Below are 20,350 nucleotides of genomic sequence, written 5' to 3'. Positions count from 1 at the left end.
AAATTTGGATATCTATCTTTTTGGATATGGAACTGTAGAGAATGCATTCCAGGGTGTGCTATCATTGCCCATAAAAGACTGGTGGGAAAACACTTATGCACTAATTGGCTTTTGATGTAGAGAGGTGGTCGTTGTCCCCTTGAGAGGAGAGGAGGACACTGACATAGCTAGGAGTAGGCTATATTGTGTGTTTCAACTTACATGATTTGACTCTTCTAAATATATACATCTTTTTGCATTTGGCAGTCATAAGCATGCCATAACTTTTGAGTTTTCTATCATTACTTTTGTTTATTGTTTTGCTGCCTTCTAGATGAAGGTGTTGGGAGTGTTGCTTGCCCTTTGCTTTTTTAGAATGAGTAATATGGACAGTGGGGCCACGGATTTGCTGCTCTCCTGTAGCAGTGTAATGTACATGAAGATGTTAGAACTATTATGCACAGTACTGGGTATGCATTTCATGTAACTATGAGAAATACAGACAGAGGCTCCCCTCTCAGGAAGAAGTTTTGTGACATTCATTCATCTGTAAAAAAAAGTCCATCAACAGCTTCTATATTGTATATGTTTTTTTATTTTCTCCAGCATTAAAGAAAGTAACTTCATCAACATTGATTGTCATTTACAGAAAACATTTATAAATCATATGTGCATTTTAATGGAATGCTAACAGTACATAACTAATAATTTAAACGACATAAAATAGGACCAATCCTATTACATTCTAAATTAAGAGAAAACATTTTGACCGGGGACGTCGTAGTGTGGTCCTATGAGATACATGGAAAAGTTTGGATGGCCTTTAAAATGTAATGAGTCAGGCTGTAGTTTTACTTGCAGTACATAACGTGTTAGGGCTTGTGTAGTAAACAGGGACAGGGGAGAGACAGAAAATTTCAAATGCCATAATTAAAAACCTTTGTGATCTCGCCCTTTTTATAGACATAGAGCATTCAAACAAAAATATTATCATACACTTAAGCAGAAATGAAATAAACCGTGGTGGCTGTACAAGGCAATTGAGTTTTATTTCTTTGAAAGTACTTTCTTGCTATGATTTAGGAGTGAATAATATAATTACACACTTGTCAGGCAATGCGGGTTCAGTGGGTTACCAACAGTGGTGAGCATGCTTATCAACAGTAGCAAACTACACCAACAATAGGACAGCACTTCCTAAATACTACAGCCAAGCACCAAATAAGCCAGAGTCCTTGCAATCTGGGTGGAGGGTGTACTATTTTTGTGACCTTCCCTTTTGTTATGACGCCTTCAGTCATTCAGCCTTTGGTGGACTGTGACCATGATAGCCAAAATAAAATCGTATACATCCTCTGAAAATTGGAAACATAACAAAATTGTATTTTCTGCAACAATTCTATTAAAACCATGAATTATTTGAGTTTTCTTTTCTCCAAAAATATTCAAATATTGAAAAATGTTTTTCTTTTAAATCTAAAACATCTCTTTCATATAAACTGGTCTCCAAAAACATCATTCACTGTCATGGTTTGATTGTAAGGGGAGACCTTTAACCACATAAATATGCCCTTATGTGTGCCCTAGTGGTACAACAGTTCTTGCAGACACATAAAAACATTGTTATTGATTTTTTCCTTGATTCTTTGCAATATGTAATTATTCAAAAGTAAGTATGGCTTTAAATTACACCTTAGTTTTGGTTCTTTGTTAATTAGGGTCCTGTTTTACCACGTTGCCCCAAAACACTATAAAGTATGGGCTTGCTGAAGCCATTTAGCGGGGTCCTTTATTTCCAAAGTCCTCCATATATGAAAAACTTTCAAAATGCATGCGTGTTCAATGTCCCAGGCGTCATTGAATCATCTTGTTGCAATACATAGCTTTCCAGTTGAAGTTGTGAGTCCAAACTGGTGACTGCAAGAAGCTTTGGGGGAGGGTGTCTGCAGAAGCCTCATAGCGTTCAGAATCGCAAGCGTATATGCTGAAAAATGTAGGCAGGTCAAAAGGCTAGTTTTTATTCTTACAATCAGTTTTCTGTACAAACTGAAGTGTCCTTAACACTCAAAAGGAAGGAAGTACGTTGGTTGCTCTTCAATTTTTTTTGTCCTTTTAAAAAACAAGTACAAAGTTTTCAATTTAAACAGACATAGAAAACAACAGTGTATGCACTGCCTCAAGTTATGTACAACAGAAATATTACACAGACAGCATACAACTGTTTGAGACTTCCAACTAATATATATTAAAAGTAGTTACATCTGCAAAAATATTGTATTTGTCTTCTACATTTTCTACAATACATAGTAGTTTTTTTCCTTATTTTATCCAGTGGAAATCAGATGAGGCAGGCTATGTAGAGTTAAAAGCTGAATGTTGCAGATATTCACATATTTTCGATGCAGTTACTGTACTGTCTTTACAAGGTAAGACCATTTACTGTTGAAATGCCTTACAACACCTGTGAGAGTATGACATACATGCATAAACACATTTCAGTGAGATGAGGATAAGGAACTTAATTAGAATTATTTGTTGTGCATTATGTATGGTCACTAGTCTGACCCCACTGCTACCTTGGTAATCTGCATGCCTCAGAGCAGGAATGACAGATTCACGTATTGCCATAATTTCTCATAATAACCAATACTGTTTTATATTATTTAATAAAAACACATTTGCTATTAAAAAAACACATTTGCTGCATAGGAATGCATGGACAAATAGAAAACCTTGAAGGTAAGAATAATATACATTTATTGTCTGTCAAAGCAAAATGTGCTTATGTTGAACCTTAGACAGAGCTATGATGTTACTGAAAAAAGAAAGATCCAGCTGCATTTGATTCCCCGAAGAGTCTGACAGAATAATCCCCTCTGCTTCTGATTTGCTGAGCTTAGAATCTAATCAAGACAGATTGAAGTATTTTTCATGAGCTGCTTTTTAAGCAGAACAACCTTCAAGGGAAAGTCTGTTCTCCTGCCCTGGCTTGCTCCATAATCCTTTTGAAGGTCACTACTTAAGGAGCCAGCAGCTACAATGGGGGAGATGTTGAGGAAGAAACAGTTTGGTGACATCAAATAAAGTGTCCACTGTCAATCGCATTTTGCTACTAAATCTGATAATGTTGCCTTTGTACCGGATGAGCAAAACACAAATGCTAATGGCCGCTTCGATCATGAAAACCAGGTTTCCACAAGGTCAACATGTGTACAAAACTCTATTGCTCCTGATGCATTCCATTGTCTCTTTTTATTGTACACCAGACAGCATGCACAGTTTAAGCACACAGAAGTACATATCATATAAAAACAAAAAGTTATTGCTGCTGTACCTAATAATTAATATAAATGTCTGAATTCACTGTCATTAGTAGATGTTTCTGTACAGATTGGTGTAATTTTTCGTATATGTATTAGTATATTTTTAAATCTGAAAATAACAATTAAAAATGTATATGCATTTTTACATATAAGTGAAAGACTAAAACAACCTATCTTTATTCCAGATGCTTTTTATGCTCTATAAAACTTTTTTGTATAACTACTAAACCTGTGATGGGTATCTTAAATGTATAATTTTATGCCTTAATGTTTACAATTTGGATAACTTATACTAGCTGTTATTTTGAACTTCATAATTGTCAAACATTGACAATCTTCCACTTTAAAATTTCTATACTCATCCTTGTGTGAGTGTGAATAAATAAGAAGAACCAGCATAAACTGTTTTCAGCTTGCAGTCAATATAAGTGAATCAATAACGTTGATAAGAGTAATCAAGATAATTCTGTACTAAAGGTTTGTAAGCCATTCTTTTTATAAGTCGAAATTCTTCCATGCTTAAAATTGTGGATGTGAGATATAAATAGAGGCCTACAATTACAGTAGGTGCCAGGTAAATGCCTCTATTTTAGACGTTGCATGAAGAAATACCTGGGTTGCTAACGTCTCACTTTGGAGTATAATAGAGTGCACAGACCATAGAATAACACATGATGTACCAAGTGTGAAGTAGGAGCAATTTATAGTTGCAATCCAACAATAAATCACTCATAATCTCAGGGAGGTGTTTAAGGGAAGAGAAAATGTCCATCAGCCAGTTTAAATAATATGTCAGGTTCTACATCGGGAAGAGAAGCTTTAAACATACTGGAATCAACGGTTGCCTTTCACTTTCTGGCTTCTAATTGCACTAATTGTTTCACTCTTGTTAGTTTTGAAAGGTTCAAACTGACTTAATAGAAGTGCTTGTCAATACAGTTCTTACTAGGTTAAATTAGCAAGCAGTCATAATAATATTTATTTTATGTTTGTGTATGTAGTAACATAGTATGCGTTAGTTGTACATGTGAAGCAAAAATGCATGCCAATGTGTGCATCTGTACAATGGAGCGCTATGTCTAGTACATGTGCATTTGTTCTATTACGCAAGTGTGGACATAAATTCTTTGTGAAGATAAACAGGATATGCACAGAAGTTATCACAGGATAAGGTAGCATGGGGTGTATTAGAACATACATTGCATGGAGGTCACGTGACCTGTGTGGATTTTTTATGATTAGTATGTGTCATTTATATTTGAACTGAATTTGAGTATTATTTCTCTAATTAAATCTGAGGCAACTGATTTAGTTCCAAAAGGTAGCTGAAACTCTATGATCTGTGTATAGGTGACTAAAATGTGCTGTACCGCAGTCAGCTTATTGTATGACTTATATCGTTGGGGTCTACATGCATGAAGTTATGAGTTTTTATCAGTTGGGTACAATTATTTTGTATATAAATGTATATTTCATATCAATATACAGTTTTTTCAACTTCTGGATATTTTAACTTTCTAATTACGCAGTCAAACAGTTTCCATGTTAGTACATACATAATGGCAGGAAGTCATTGAAGGCACCACAGAAGTAGGGCGAGGAAATCGCACAACACATTCTGTATCACAAAGAGGATTTTAAACATATTTGCTGGTCTTGTCAGATAAAGAGTGAGATTATTTCTTGTTAGGAGGATGGGGACCGAGAGGATGTATAAAAGTGGTATCAGAGAGGATAGGGTAATTGTTTTGAGGTTCTAGGTTAAAAGACAGATACTACTGTGTTGTTTGAAGCTGTATTGCTGTGACAATTGTGCGATGATAAATGAGTAAGACATTATCGAGTTATGTTATGTGGATGTGTGTATATGGGAGTTACCACACATACCGGAACTTCATGGGGCTCTTGTAACAATGCTCAGACTCTGTTGTCTACGTTTTGTAAGTCTGAAAGTTGTGTACTGAAAGAATTTGAAAATAACTATTCAGAGGAGATATGGACAAATGAATGCTGTGTGGCATTGCCCAAAGGTAATTGAATTCTATCAAATTAAGTATTACATTGCAATCTCTATTTTTGATTAGGAAATAAAAATAAACAATATTTTCAAGGAAAGGACAGTCCATCTGCTAATTAACTCATAGCTTTAGAAAATGTTCTGTTAGTGGCATTATAAAGTATTTTTCAAAACTGAAGAAATATGCTTTAGTGGAAGTGAATGAGAGTAAATTGTAATGGCTGTTAAGCAAAGTATTTGTATTTAATTTTATTAATGGGTTTGAGGCTGGACAGAGGTGTGCTCTGTAAAATTGCAAAGTATGAGGATTGCAGATATTTATCTGAACCAAGTGTGATATCATCAGATAATACTTTAAACAAAAATACAACCTGTACCCTTGCTACACTAAATGTCAAAGAACAACTTATTGACATAAGTTCGAAGAAGAACCATGACAGTGAATTCAGTTTTTACAAAATGATTTGTGCTTTTAATTGCTGGTTTTAAGCCTTGCCTGGGTTTGCTTTATTCTACAATTTGAGCATGTGCTTTTAAAAACGTCCAAAGGTATTAAACTTCATTTTCCTTCTTTTATTTCCTATAAAAAATCGCCCCTGAGTGGCATACAGTGCAACATCTGCATCATGCAGTGATTGTCAGTTACAAAGGAACATAAGGGACGGAGTGAAACAAGGTTCCTTGAGTTACAGTAGTGCACACACAATACCATCCTATGTTATAGTATGGAGTTAGAGCTATACCACAGGGCTGTAGCATGGTATTGTATTGACCCATGATGTTACAATATTTTCTCCTAATGTAAGCTGTGTGGCATACCAATCATGAGCCTGGAGCAAGAAACAGCAAAGAAGGTTGTTCTCTCACAGCAACCATGCTGCTAAAGGTAGAGTGATCTGTGTGCGTGTATGACGCCTTTTGTACTAAAACACCTTGTCACTACAAAGCAGCAAATACCAAGAGAAACAGGCTAACAGACTTCAGTTCATCATTTCCATACATGCCAAATTTACATTTAGACACCTCTGGATAGTAGAGCGCTTTACAAGTGTCACATTCAGGTGCCTGATCTTTGGAAGTCTCCTAAGAAAGTTTCTTATTATACTTGCCCATACTGTTATGACAACTCTAACTCCTAGATGGGTATTCTATGTAGCAGCAGCCTGTGTGACAGTGGCAGACACAGTTGAAGCTGGAGGGTAGAGGAGGGGGTGAAAGTGGTCATGCGCTCATGCAACATGTAGTGGTCTGGGCACTGTTTACAGATACCAGTCACTTCGTTTTCAAGTGAATGGTCATATTAATGGCCATCCAACTGCCTGGCCCATAGGTGATAGTCCACATTTTGCGGCAGTGCTTTTGCGCGTTGAGATATATGTGTGGCAGGAGAGATGGTCTTATAATTTTAGGGATATGCAGTAACTTTATTAAATTACTTACAAATTAAAATGGTATTAAAGTGTTCTAGTTAGTTGTTTCATTCAGGTGGGATTAGACAAACTGTACAAAGCAGCACAAAATAGCGGGAGGCATTCCACACGCATCTGAACCCTACTCATGGGCAAAACCAGCATAGGACAGACATTGAGCTATTCATCCACGGATATTACAGTAGCCCTTGAGCCAGAACCTGCAAATGGAAATATAAACAAGGTCCACGAGCAGTCCACGGCTCTGTACCAACCGCACACCCAATCTCAAGAGTGCATTTGTTAGCTGCTTGGTTTCAGTGTCTCTGTGTTGCCATTTTCTTCCTGGCAATCAGTAAAGTAATCTTTCCATTAGAAGAAACGCGACTCTCTGAATTAATTCTTAATACAAAAAGCCAGCAGGAGTGACATTTACACCGCCAGGATTAGGTCGCCGCTGTCTTCTAACATGCTGTCTACATCTGTCCGCCCAGACACTAAATGTAATTTACTTCAGCGCAGTTGGTTATGCTGTGCTTGTCGCTGAGCGGTGTACTCATATTTTGACCTGCAGGAGCAACATGATAACATCATGGCCAAATGTTTTCTTTTTCAGTAACAACATTCTGACCATTACACAGACAAACCTGAATGGTGGCTGCTAAACCTGCCCAATTAGCCCTAATGCGCGGCTAGGACGGCTAATGATTAAGTGCTGCAAAAAACAATAACACCCTAACCCTTCGCTTGTCATCTCTTTCGCTTCATGTAAGTCTTACATTCACATCACAAATAAATGGGAGTCCCTGAAAACTCACCCCAAGAACTGATGTGTAACCAGTAAGTGTGAATCTCAACAGGGCATACCTAGCTGATAAAAGTTGTGCAAATGAGTTGAGTGATAGCGTCATGTGTTGATGCAGCGCTGGCTTACACAAGACGTTAAGTGCTGCATAAAGCAAAATATTAAATATAAGCTTATTTGAAGGTATGGCCTGCTGGGAGTGGTGTATCAATATACAAAGGGCATTTTGAACTCTAGCCCAAAAGCAAATTGTTTTTTCAAAACGAAAATTGCTGATCTTCTTATTCGTTTTCAATATGAAACTTAAAAATATCTGTCCAGAAGGGTACTTTCATTTCATCCATATAACATGTGAGATAATTTGTAATCACTCCCATATACATCGAAAGGCAGGATGGCATTGGCTCACATTTGAATCTCATATTGAATTTAGGGGCGTGTTTCTGCAGCAGCAACCAGTTGAACTGCTCTTCAGAAGGATCTTGACTGTGTACTATGCAGAGAGGGAATTGAACCATGGAGGGAAATAGCGGCCAAAAGCAAATACAATTTTACAAAACTAACCAATGATTTATCTGAGTGAACACTTGTTTGCTGGCATTAGATTTCACATGATGTCAAGCGGTGTGATATAACTTAAAGTTAAGGGACTTATCCTAAATGTGAACTGTATCCCTTTTGTTTAAGAGCACAATTGGGTATTTTCCCAACACAGTAAATAAAGGTGCACTACATGTGGAAAATGGAAGAAAACAAACATGTTTTAAAGAATACAATGTATCCTACACATGAACGTGATCTTGGCGTATCAGAGTCCTATCGGTTTAACCTGTGCAGATCACGTCCTAAGCATCAGAAGTCACAATTAAAATTCTTCTGCTTACTGCACCACCCAGACAAGGCTTCTGTACCCCATCAGTGTATGATCCCCACACTCACCTACACAGGCAGACGATTATTGACACATCTAGTACATTGGCAATTGAGAACCATGTTTCGGTGGGAAGAATTAGCTGTTCAACCTTACTCAGATGCAGTAATTGAATGATAAATAACAAAACATACTTATAAAGAGGATACTCCTCAAGAAAACTCGAATGAGTTATTCCATATATATGTGTGTTAGTGTGTGTGTGGTATGTGTGCGCACGCATGGGCACACAAAGAAACATATCCACACACATATGTATACATGCTTATTTGTGTAGGAGTGTGTGTATATGCATAAATCAATACACATACACACACATACACATGTATTGCATGTACCTACAGATACATATATATAAATATATCTACAGCGTTTTTTTTAAACAAATCTTCACATGCATTAACTATCTAAAACATAGAAATAGGTATGTCTAACAAGTATAATTCTCTTAATTTATAATTAAACAATTGGGAAAAAAGAGTAACACTGAAAAGTGTTTCTTGTTTCGCATTAATATCTACAGTACAATTCTATGAACATTTGCTTTTGAAATTTTACCCCAATGAAGTAAAAAAACACCCAGTGTTCTATATTTTTACATTTATGGTCAGTTTCAAAACAACAACAAAAAGACACAGAGAAAAAGAGAGAGAGAGACGCCCACTCAGAGGTGCATATTTACATTCGTCAAACTGTAGCGGTGAAAAATTATTCTATTAAGTGCAGCACATTCCTAGTGTTGTAGTGGTAACTTCTGAAGTCCGCTTGACCACATTAGTTTTGTCTCAGTAGCAATTCATGTCAGGAACAAATGAGAAGTGTCCCTGCTCTGCCTTCACTTGCAGCCCGTAGTCACGTCTGGATTAAAGAGCTCCTTGTACAGCGGAGGGAACAGTGTGTTGACTATTTCCGGATGCGATTGCTTAAATACCTGCAATTTCTCCCCATGCAGGTTACAAAGTGCAGTTATGTTCGGTATCTTGGTTATCAACTGTGGGGACAAAAGAAACAGAGTAACAATCAAAGATTATTTCTCATTTGACCGATTGCTATCATGTTTTGTGTAGTTTTAGCGCAATTAACAATTTATCTGAAAAGAGGGTTACCTATTGTGCACAACTCTGAGGTGCGTTGCAGCAAAGACTTAACAAATGTTAAGTGTTCTATTTGAAAGCTGTCTAATCAATAGAAGGCCTGTGGAGCCAGCCTATTACTTGAATACACTTAAACAGCGAAATAACATAATACAAATACGATCCTGAAGTCTGGGAAGTGGTCAAGACTGAAGGGACTTTGGTCACTGTGCAACAAGGTGAGCGACAGGTTACTAGAGACGCCTCCTGGTTCAAAGAGGTGATGGATTCTATATACCGCACAGGTAGCCCGGCACATGAGACTGTCCAAGACGAAGAAGAGTATTGCTTGATTCTCACCTCCCAGCAAAGGTGTGAAACTCAACGAGAGTCTGAAAGGTCCCACGTAAGCAGTATCCCGGAGCTGCCATCCCCTGGACAAAGGCAAGTACGAAACTCCCTGGCTGGAGAACCAAGTGACAACAAGGTCGAAGGGCAAGGGTCTGACAACATCTCCTAGAGCCAGAAGTATTGTCTTTGGCCAAACCTGGCCCCCAGTCAAAGACTGAGACAGATGTAGAATGCCACCCCGCGTCAACCCTACAAAGTATCCACTGTGTCATGATGAGGGCGGGCTCGGCCTGAGCTAATGAATAAATGGGCAGATAGTCACTTGTGGCCTTGGACGATACAAATAACCAATGTTTGCATGTGTGTTTCTTGGGGACCCAGGGGTTGAGGCCTAGCCATGCGGTCATGGACTGACCGGCCTTCTACAGGTATCTCAGGATAGAGAAGGAGGTACTGGATTGGGAACTGAACAAACTAGTAAAAAAGTAGCACCTTTTTGGAAATTTTCATCAAACGTGGCAAAGTTATTAGCAACAGAAAAAACGCTTTTCATATGGAAAAGAAGACCTAAGTAGGTATGCACTTATGTTCAGATCTGAGGTGCATTGACTGAGCTGCAGAGTTAGCTGAATACTGACCCCCTCAGTGAAAGGAGGGTGTTACATTGCTATTTATATTCTTATTATATTCTCCCTGTCCCTTTAATTCCTTTTGTATACTTATGATTGTGGCACTTTCCATTCAGTTTGCTTTGATTCTATTGAATTGGAATTGGAATCTTGTTCATTCTGCAACTGGAGCTGCTTTTGGCAGTATGGTGCCTTATGGAATAAACATCTACTTTTTACTACAAATTGTTTCCTGCTTATAAATTCTGAAACTTTACAGAGGGATTGGTAGGATGAGAGAGGAGTTTAGACTGTACCTGTTCCCATACTGATTGGTTTCATAGTGTAGCAGGTTTGCATTGAGTAGGTTTGACAGAGATGAAAGTTGCTCCCACTGTCTTTTGCAGGAAGTTTAAGAAAAGCTGATAGCGGTGCTTTGGCAGAACCTCGGAGCACAGTACTTGGCAGGCATTGGGAATGGAATATATGAGCATGTTCTAGTGTGGAGAGCTGTGATGATCACCCTGCATCTCCCATTACGTGGGGACCCTCTGCCCCATTAGACTTCCTGAGTAGACCTCACAGGAACTACACTCTTGTTTCCAAGTCTTGTTTTACAAATAACGACAAATACAAAAGGAGGGTTACTGTTTCTAGAGAGAAAAAATAAATGGAAGTGTAGGTGGAAAAGCCATTAGTTGATGGGGTGTCTTCCTTATTGGAAGATTGAGCCCTCACGCATCCAAATGGGTGTCATGCTTCTTCATAGGACTTTGCTCCTCAGGGGGCCGGCGCTGCAATGCCCCACAAGAGGGCTCTTTGAGGAAATCTTCTCTTTAAACCATATGAGTGAGTGAGGGTTTGTGAATGTAGGGTAGAGTGTATAGTGAAAGATCGATGACTTAAAACTACCTAATGAGTATCATCAACAATTTTAATATAAGATCCGCATGGCTTGGTTAAAAATAGGAGTGTGAAAAACTGTCACTGGGGTTTAATGAGCCCTGACAATTTCGACATATGAAATATTAAAAGGTCGACATGTTTCATGCCTGTGTCGTCCATGAGGGATCTGTGGCATATCTTTCGGTCCAAATGAAATGAATGAGTGATCCCTTCCCTATACTGGAACAGGTTTGTGTGTATTGTGAAAAAGGAAGAACCTAAAGAATCTCAAGGGATATTCATAGGCAAACTATACCTGATTGTGAGGTCCCTAGATGAGATAATGATATCTAACCCTGTGACTGTTTCGTTCCTAGCACCATAGAGCAGGGCAGAGAACCACATAACAACTGAGGTTAGTAAATGATCTGACACAGAGTTGCCCTCATGACCTACCTCTCTCTGCCCGTCATGGTAGGTCATAAGCGCAACTCTGCGTCAGACCATTTTTGTTGTATTGTTGACCATTGCAGTGTAAAAAAAGTTGCTAATTGCTTATATAGCCACAGAGAGCCTACCACATTTGCCAGTCTTAAGGAAGCCTTCTGTTGCGTTCTGGCTAGTGGTATGGGATGAAATTAAAACCACTGAACCCCAGAACTCATACCTACCCTGTGCTGACCCCTGGATTACAATGGCTCCTTAACGGTGACTCATTTGCCCATTGGATTGCCATGCTACAACTGACTATGGACATGCATCTGGCTCGTGTTTCTTCCCAAACTTGTGATTTGGTGCATTTGGATAACTCACCTTGGCCAATGTCTCATCATCAAGGTGGTTCTTCTGAATCACATGCTGAAGTGCAAAATATATCTTTTCTTGGAGTTTTTGGACCTTCCTCGGTTCCAGCAGCCATGGCCGATCTGATTGAATACAAAAACAGGTGGTTAACTTCTGGTAATAGTGTGAATGTACCATGGTTATCTCGTGGTGTGGTGTTTCTTCCTAAAATGACAGTTTGCAAAACAATTCCCAACTTCATGTTTGCCCATGGGCATTTGAGGTTAGTCATTTTTTCGAGTCAGGCAAGCTGTTGTATTATAATCTTAACATCTTATCACAGCTAATAACAGAAAAAGATTTGTGAATCAAACTCTCAACACTTATCTAGGTACTAGAATTAAAATTCTCATTGTTTTGAAAACGTCGTTGTAAAACATAACTCATTAGGTTGAATGGCTGCATACATGCCTCTGTTAGAGCTTTTTGTGAGTTGTTAAAATCTTGGAAATGGCTGCCATAGCGTTCTCTGTAACATTTGATCTGTTAGGCAAGTTCAAATTGTCTAGTTAAGATAATAAATGTTGTCTATGACATTTCAACAACTTTCCCAAAATTTTGAAGATATAAAAATGGAATAAAATGTTTTGAAAAAAATTGATTTGGCAGGTAAAAAAAACATAGAAAAGTTATTTATACCGTTTAAACAACACCCCATTATGGGTTGATGCACCTGCAATGGGTAACTGTTCTGCAAACTGGAGGGCATGTTTACAACAAAGTGGCGGAGTGTAGCGCTTGGCTACTAGGCTTAACACCATGCTCCATCACTTCTGAAATTAAGGCTTTACCATATTTACACAACAGTATGGTGCAGCTCTGCGTTTCTCCCTGTGCTGGAGCTAAATTTAGCAGCCTAGTGCCAACGTAGGCACCCTTGCTCAATGGTTCAAGGGTATCTGCGTTGGGGAACATAAACAATCTTCAAATGGCGTTTTGTCACTTCTATGTGTGCTGCTTAATGCAGTACAAACAGAAGTTACAAAATATATATAAAAAAAAAAAACTGTTTATGTGTAGGAAGAGTAATTTTCCTGCACAAAAAACAAACACTGGCCTTTTGCTGTTTCTGTGCGTGCTGCACAACACAGCACACATTGAAACAGCAAAAACGAGGAGGAATAAAGCATTTCTCCTTGTTTCGCCTGTTTAAGACCAGGTCTTAATTTTGACACTGCCCCGTATTTATGCTGCTCTTTTAAGTAGGGGACAGTGTCAAAATCAATGGGTGTGGTGGTGGAATGCCAACAGCAACACCCATTGACATCCCCTTTCACGCTAAGTACAGGGCAGCATTAAGCCACATTATGTGGCTTAATGCTGCCTTGTAAATAAGGCAAAGCACATATCTTGTGGTGATAGGGGCTTGTAAATATGCCCCTGGGTGTTATAGGTTCACAAATGGGTAAGGGCAGCTCGGACATTCATCAATCTAATTTTGTATATATGAGTGCCCTTCAATTGGATGATATGAACATCTATTATTTTTTGGTAAGCCACCGGTTGAATGCCAGATAAACAGAAACGCCTGCGTGCGCTTTTAAATCTAGGTGCCTATAATCACCCGGCTGAATGAGCTTTGTTTTGGCCAATTGAGAGAGACTGAAGGCCAAGTCATCCCTTGCTGGGTTCGAATTTGAGGCTTGCAGGTTAGTACATACGTCAATAGTAACCACCTCAATAATATTTCATGTATGCAAGATTGTTGTCCCAACGAGAGTCGGGATCTGTGAAGTTCATGACTGCTCTCCAAATATAAAGTTATTTGTTCAGGATGGTGTTGGCGCTGCAACATATGAACCGCCTAGACTCGTGTATTGAAGCCGTAGACTGCATGCCCTGCCATGGATGCCCTTGTCTGGAACCACAGATTAGGTGAGAAGCGCAACTGTGCTTCCCTATCAAGGCCGAGGTCTGGAGTAGGGAGCTGGCATCGGTCCAGGATCTCCCTTTTGCGTACGGACTTCACATACACAGCTGGCGGCGCCAGGACTGAGCAGATTCACCTAAAGACGCTCTTCCTAAGCCCGGGCCAGGAGAGCGGTGGAGCAAGTGTGTGTGGAGGGGCACAGGGTGCACGCAGGGTGCTGCTCGTGAGTCACGCTCCTGCTTTTTTTAAAACATGCACTTACTACATGTGGCCGGGTGCCGAGTTTGTCCAGGCAGGTGGCATCTTTACATCGCTGTTACTAGGTCAACATAGGTCAGGTGCCACAACCCCCATAAGTTCGGTTTTAATGTTAATCGGATGCATTCTGATGTTTGTAGTTTACCCGATCATATTCTAGGTTACCACTGTTACTTGGTGTGCAGCCCATGTCTAATGAGGAGGGCCTTTGACCTCAATTTTATTAACCTCCACATGCAAGAGATGAATGCCCTGGTCCCACAAGGGCCAATAGAGTAGGGATGGGAAGGGGCAATAAGGATATTGTGGTCCTTTGCCATTAGGGTCATAGGACCACAATATCCTTATTGCCCCTTCCCATAGCTTTTAACCTCCCTGCTCACCCCGCTAATAAAGAGATACCTAGGGTGAGTTAGGGCTTTTTATCTAAATGTAATAAAAAAAAACCAATACAAACAAGTTGTCTCCAAAATGCTCCCTGGAATACGGTTGAGCCCATCCTGACCTTTAGGAGTCAGGGTGAACCCAAGGATGAAGCATGCCACTACAATAGTGGGTAAGGGTTGTCTATAAAGAAGGTTTTTCCTCTTCCCACCTCTCAGTGCGCTGGAAGTATATGTTCTTTCCTCTTTTCCCTTGATCATTTACTTTCAGTAGAGAGGACACCTTTTTTTGAGTCAAGGTACAGAGTTCCATTCCATCAGAGTCTAAACTGAAAATCTCCATCTACTGTGCCTCCGTTTTCTGTATCTAGGTACTGGACTGAGGGAAGGAACTCAGAAAGTGCTTATGATCCATGGGTTAGGGGGCGCAATACTTGCCTTGACCTGGGTGCTGGCAACCCATGCTATGCCACTGATTGTACCTATCCTAGGATAAGATATATGTGGATGGGATCAGATATATGTGGATATGATTCTCAACAAATTTAGTTAAGGATAATAAACAACTTCACAGTAACCTGGATTTGCATTAGGGAAAAACAGTACAGCAAAATGCTCCCCATGCAAACGAAGTTTTGTCAAGGCAATCTTCATGTGCCTTAGTAATGGATTTGGAAATGCTTTTGCCGAATTCTTTTTGCACTGTACGACTTAAGTTAGCATTCGCTGCACCATTTAGTATTTAGCCGCCATTTTGAGCAATGATCAAAACCAACTTATGTCTCATTTTGTGTTTGCCTCACAGAAAATCAGCTGCCAATGTATTCTTTGTGCGTGTATTTCTCCAAGGTTGAGTTTTGCTGTGCTAATGAATAGACCGTTCTCATTATCGCATACCTTTCTGACAAGATAGGCCTGCTTGCAGCGCTCAGAGCGGCAGGAGCAGGCAGAGTAACCGTGACTGCAAGATAATGTGTGCCCAGTTCTAGGATTGCAACCCATCCTTCTGTATCTCCTTTGTTCACCAGCTGTCAACTAGAAAATCCAAGTCTGGGCATGTCTTTAGGGGTATTGGAAATGTACTTTACGCAATGCCATATTGACTGAAGTCAGTCCCTCTGCAGCAATCTAAGGAGGCTGGTCAGACTGGGGTACACTGGAGTGTACTTTCAATAAATGTCTTTGGTTTATATTCTCTACTGTCTGACTGACTCTTCATTTGTATGGAAGGCTGAGAGGTGGTCGCGAGTGACCCGGATGACCCTTATCGGGTCACTGTTTCATTAGAGAATCAAAAGTAAAGACTGGTAACTACACCTGCAGTGATTATTTTTCAAAGTTGAAGAGGCATCCCCCTACTAGTGGTTGACTCATTAATGCATAATGGAAAGAGCACATGTATGATGACCCTCTGCTGGACCATGGTCTTTACCGTGATGCACCACAACTATTTTCAGACCTGAGTGGTGGAACTTTACAGTGGTCCCCAGTGTCCTGATCATAACCAGGTTGAATGAAATATGTATAAACAAAGCTTGGAGCACTAGGGAATTGAATATTGTGGTGAAGACAATGTTCCCTTTTTTTAAAAATGATCTTTATTAATGTTTCATAGGATACAATTTGCATCAGCAATAAATCAGCAGATTTGCCTTTCGACATCAGTGGATGACCCTCATTAAGACTAGCTAAACAAACCCCCACTACCCTCCCTCTCTCCCCCGCTTTCGATGGTGGCCCCAAGGGCATTCCTCAGGTAATCGCATCAGCATTATATTAAGCAGTCTTTGGTGTCAGCCTGGGTTCCCACATAGGACCCAAAATCCATCCCTTCCCCCCAGTAACCTTGTGACCGCCAGGCACATCACACAGCTAATTCCCCAAGTGACACATCCACTGGTGGTTCCTTTAAAGTCAGACATCATGGCTTTCGAAGCTCTTAAATCATACTCCAGATTTTTATCTCTGCAGACATGCTTCATCTGAACCTCCTCAGCAATCCCCCATGCGGAAATATCTTAGAGCCAGTCCACCTACCTCGGGGGTTCCGCCAATAGCCATTCCCATAACCTTATATCAAAATTAAAAACTTTCAGTTCTAATAAAAACTTTGCCCTTCATTAGAAGCCAGGTGTCAGAAGAAGGTGTGAGGCCGAAGTGCTCAATTACCCTCTCTATGTCTACTTGCTTCTCCCCATTTATCTCCTGCCAGCAGTTTTTTGATATAGTAGATTTTTAATCACAAGATGTCTTAGCATGCCAACCCCTTCCCACACCCAAAAACAAGTCAGGCCAGAGCGCCCATCACAGGCCAGTCGACAGTTCAGGCAGTGCCTGCTCCGTCTTCAGCTCAGCCAGGAAGGTTTAGCAGTGTCTCCATTAGGCACTCTCCACAAGGGGTGTATCAATACTCAAAGTCAGGCAGACATAGTGCAGGGATCACTCCAGTTCTATGCTATCACTGGTTGTGCTGGGGACACTTCAACGTATCAGGAACTAGTCTCTCAAGCTTGGCACTACATCAGTGGTTTGAAGAGTATCATCTGGGCATCCCACAATGTTCTCCACTCGTTGATCGTCCAGGCTCCTTCGCTACCCTTTCCACCTCCAAAGGTAGGTGGATTGTCTTTGTTTGCTCAACAGAGTCGAGCCCTGCTGTCCTATATCTTGGCAAGTGCTTCTCTGCAAAGTGTCTAACAGTCACTGGCCTCTACTGTACTAAAAAAAGAACAACACCTTTCCATCATGTAGGACACGCAGCTTTGCAGGGAAATCTGACTGTATTTTATATTTAAGGGTCTCATGCGTTTCTTGAAGGATATGTTTTCCACTGTTCCTGAACTTTTTGCGTGTAGTCAGGGAATATTGAGATGGGTTTCCCTTCAAACAGTGGTGGGCCCAGTACCCAAACACATTGAAGAATGGCGACTCAGTCACGAAAGTTGAACAGACAGGTAACTACGGCTCTCGGTGATGCCCCAGGTTTTGCAGGGGGGCCAAGTGCCCTGTGAGCTCTTTCAATCATGAAAAACATGGATAGACTCTTAAAGAGAAAAGCGGTGGTAATCGATTCCTTCAAGAACAGTTCCACTGATTGCCCCTCCGACAACCCCACAAATATCAGACTGTTTCTCTGGGAGTGACCTTCAGAAACTTCGATTTGTTCATCTAGTTGGGCAGTCAGCTTCTGAAGGTAAGAAACTGTATCACGTAGGGTATGGACCTCCTGTTGTAGGGTGTCCACATGTTGTTCCACTGCGATCACACGGTCCACTATCATCTGTAAGTCTGACCGAAGCAGATTGACTTCATTTGCGACTGAGTTGATTTTATTGACCATCTCATCCCAGGTGCTCTGGATTGCCAACAGCAGATCCGCAAGAGACCGGGCTGAGGTCACCACCTCTCCAACCCCTTCGTCCAAGCCTTTCATCATTTTGTCTCTGGCTGCACCCCCCCGGACAGATGGTGTGAGTATAGTTTATGATTTTGCTTGACTGAGCAAGTTTGGTTGCCCTATCTTTCACCATGCTGGTGGCAGCACTTGTGCTAGCCGGAGAGCAGCAGACCAGCTTTGCCAGCAATCAGTCTGAGGGATCACCCCAAACATCCATGGGGTCAAGGTACTCATCAGGGTTCCCTCAACAACACTGAATTAGGGGACAGTCCAGTGGGGCCAGCTGCTCAGCCACCTCTTGCATCCATACCAGTGTCTTGACTCAATAGGTGTTATTGAGAATCTATGCCCCCCCAGTAAAAAGGTGTCACAACCTCTCTCATGGCCTGCACAGTTACGCTCCGTAATCTGCAGATGTTTCAAGCACTCTCGTCCCTTTAAACCTCCACTTGGCTCCAGGTCGCCAGTAAGGGTTCCCTATTTCCGCCTGGTGTCCCAGGGCAGCCCGTGCACCCAGGGGGAAGTGGCGTGACTAAGCATGGGCGGAAAATCCGTTTCGCTCGCGGATTTTGCGGATTTTCGGTAAATTCGCAATCCGCGAAATTCGCGAATCTCCCGCAAAATCCGCAAATCCGCGAGCAGCGGATTTTGCTCGCACTGCTCGCACTGTTCGCGTGAGTTCGCGGCTTCCCAGTACAACTTTGCGCCCCGCAAATAAGTGCAAAATTGCAGAAATACGATCTTAGCAAAACTGAAACTACTTACCAGGTTCAAAAGTTCAGGCTCATCATTAGTAGCCATTTCCTGTAGTGCTTCCTGAGGGGCCCCTCCAGAGTTCAGTTGCCAGTTGCAACTATTATGTGACCCTGCTCTGAACCTCAGAATAGTTACACATATGCCACAAAGGTCCTGAATTACAGCTAAGGGAGACAAGCAGGAGCCAGGCTGGAGGTTCAAATCCATTAATCAGCCCCTAATTCATTATTGTCAGTTGGGGCAGGGCAGGTGTTGTAACTAATTTTGCAACAATGAAAGCACTTAGCAAGTGCAAAAGATCACTAATCAGGAAGCACTAAGGAAGCAGGTGCCAGCTAAAAAAATATTCTGTGACACATTAATCAGCCCAAAATTAATTCAGGTCACTTGAGGCAGGGAAGGTGTGCTTGCATTGCCACAATAATGTACACTGACTGGACAACCAGAGAGTGCTGTGATGAAACAGAGGGTGGCATGGGTGGGCCAGAGGGTGGCATGAGTAGTCAGAGAGTGGCAGTGGTAACAGAGAGTGGCAGTGATGAAGAAGAGTGTCCCAAACAGGCTGGACACGTAGAAACAACAAGTTCGCGAAACTTGCGACCCGACAGGTAAGTTCGCAATTTGCGACATTGTACAAAACCCTCGCAAACTGGCAGAAACCCGCGCAAACACAAAAAAAAAATCCGCAAATTCGCGGATTTTGCGGATTGCGAGTTCGCAAATCCGCAAAATTCGCGAACGCGAGATTCGCAAAATTCGCCCATGCTTAGCCGTGACCAGTCGCCTTCCTATCCATATTTGGACACTTTTCTTGAGAGGAATTCATCAACCATGACACTGGCGGGTCGACTCTTAATGGTTCCCAGCAAGGCCACAATCCAGACATTGGGCATGCATTCAAGGGATCTCAGGACCAGAACAATTCCACATCTCCAGAGGAGAACTTTATCTATTCAGCAAGGCTCCCAGTGTGAGAGGGAAACAGATGAGGCCGCAATTAGGTAACGAGTGAATGGCCACACACAATCAGATTTGAAGCACAAGCAATGATTCAACAAGTCATGACTTTTGTATCATGCAAATTCACCCGACCTACAGCTGTAATTGCAGCCATCATTACCCACTCAATGCAGGAACCACCAAAACGCCCATCATCCACACTCTGTAAGGCCCCTGTAACAGCCATGTTTGATCCTTCTCACCAAGCCACTAGTTCCACTGTCAGGCTGCACAGTATTCGGGGCCCTACTTTCAATAGATATCCAGTCCACTTCAGTGAAGGGGTCTGTATTTCAATAGAAATCCTGTCCACTTCAGTGAAGGGGTCTGTAGACTGCCAGGCCGCTCCCAAAGATACTACTTGATCCACTGCATTGACTTCTTCTGATGTAGCCTCCCAGGACGTGCCTCCATCGGCAAATGTGGCGCTCACAAAGTCACCATTTTGCAGATCACCATCTAG

The 20,350-nt window shown here is 41.2% G+C and overlaps 1 protein-coding gene across 1 annotated transcript in view; it reads right to left on the bottom strand.

The window, feature by feature from the left end:
• Window positions 1–558: 558 nt before the first annotated feature.
• Window positions 559–20,350, bottom strand: part of RORB (RAR related orphan receptor B) — a 359,282-nt gene continuing 339,490 nt past the window's right edge. The window contains exons 9-10 of the mRNA XM_086961278.1: window positions 12,195–12,307; window positions 559–9,455 (exon numbers count right to left, since the gene is read on the bottom strand). Of these exons, the coding sequence (XP_086817404.1) occupies window positions 9,300–9,455; window positions 12,195–12,307 (269 nt within the window). The 3' untranslated portion in view covers window positions 559–9,299. The remainder of the gene's footprint in view (window positions 9,456–12,194; window positions 12,308–20,350) is intronic.

This window comes from Lissotriton vulgaris, chromosome 3_1, assembly GCF_964263255.1.
Source record: "Lissotriton vulgaris chromosome 3_1, aLisVul1.2, whole genome shotgun sequence".
NCBI lineage: Eukaryota > Metazoa > Chordata > Amphibia > Caudata > Salamandridae > Lissotriton > Lissotriton vulgaris.
This window is presented reverse-complemented; position numbering and strand designations above follow the sequence as displayed.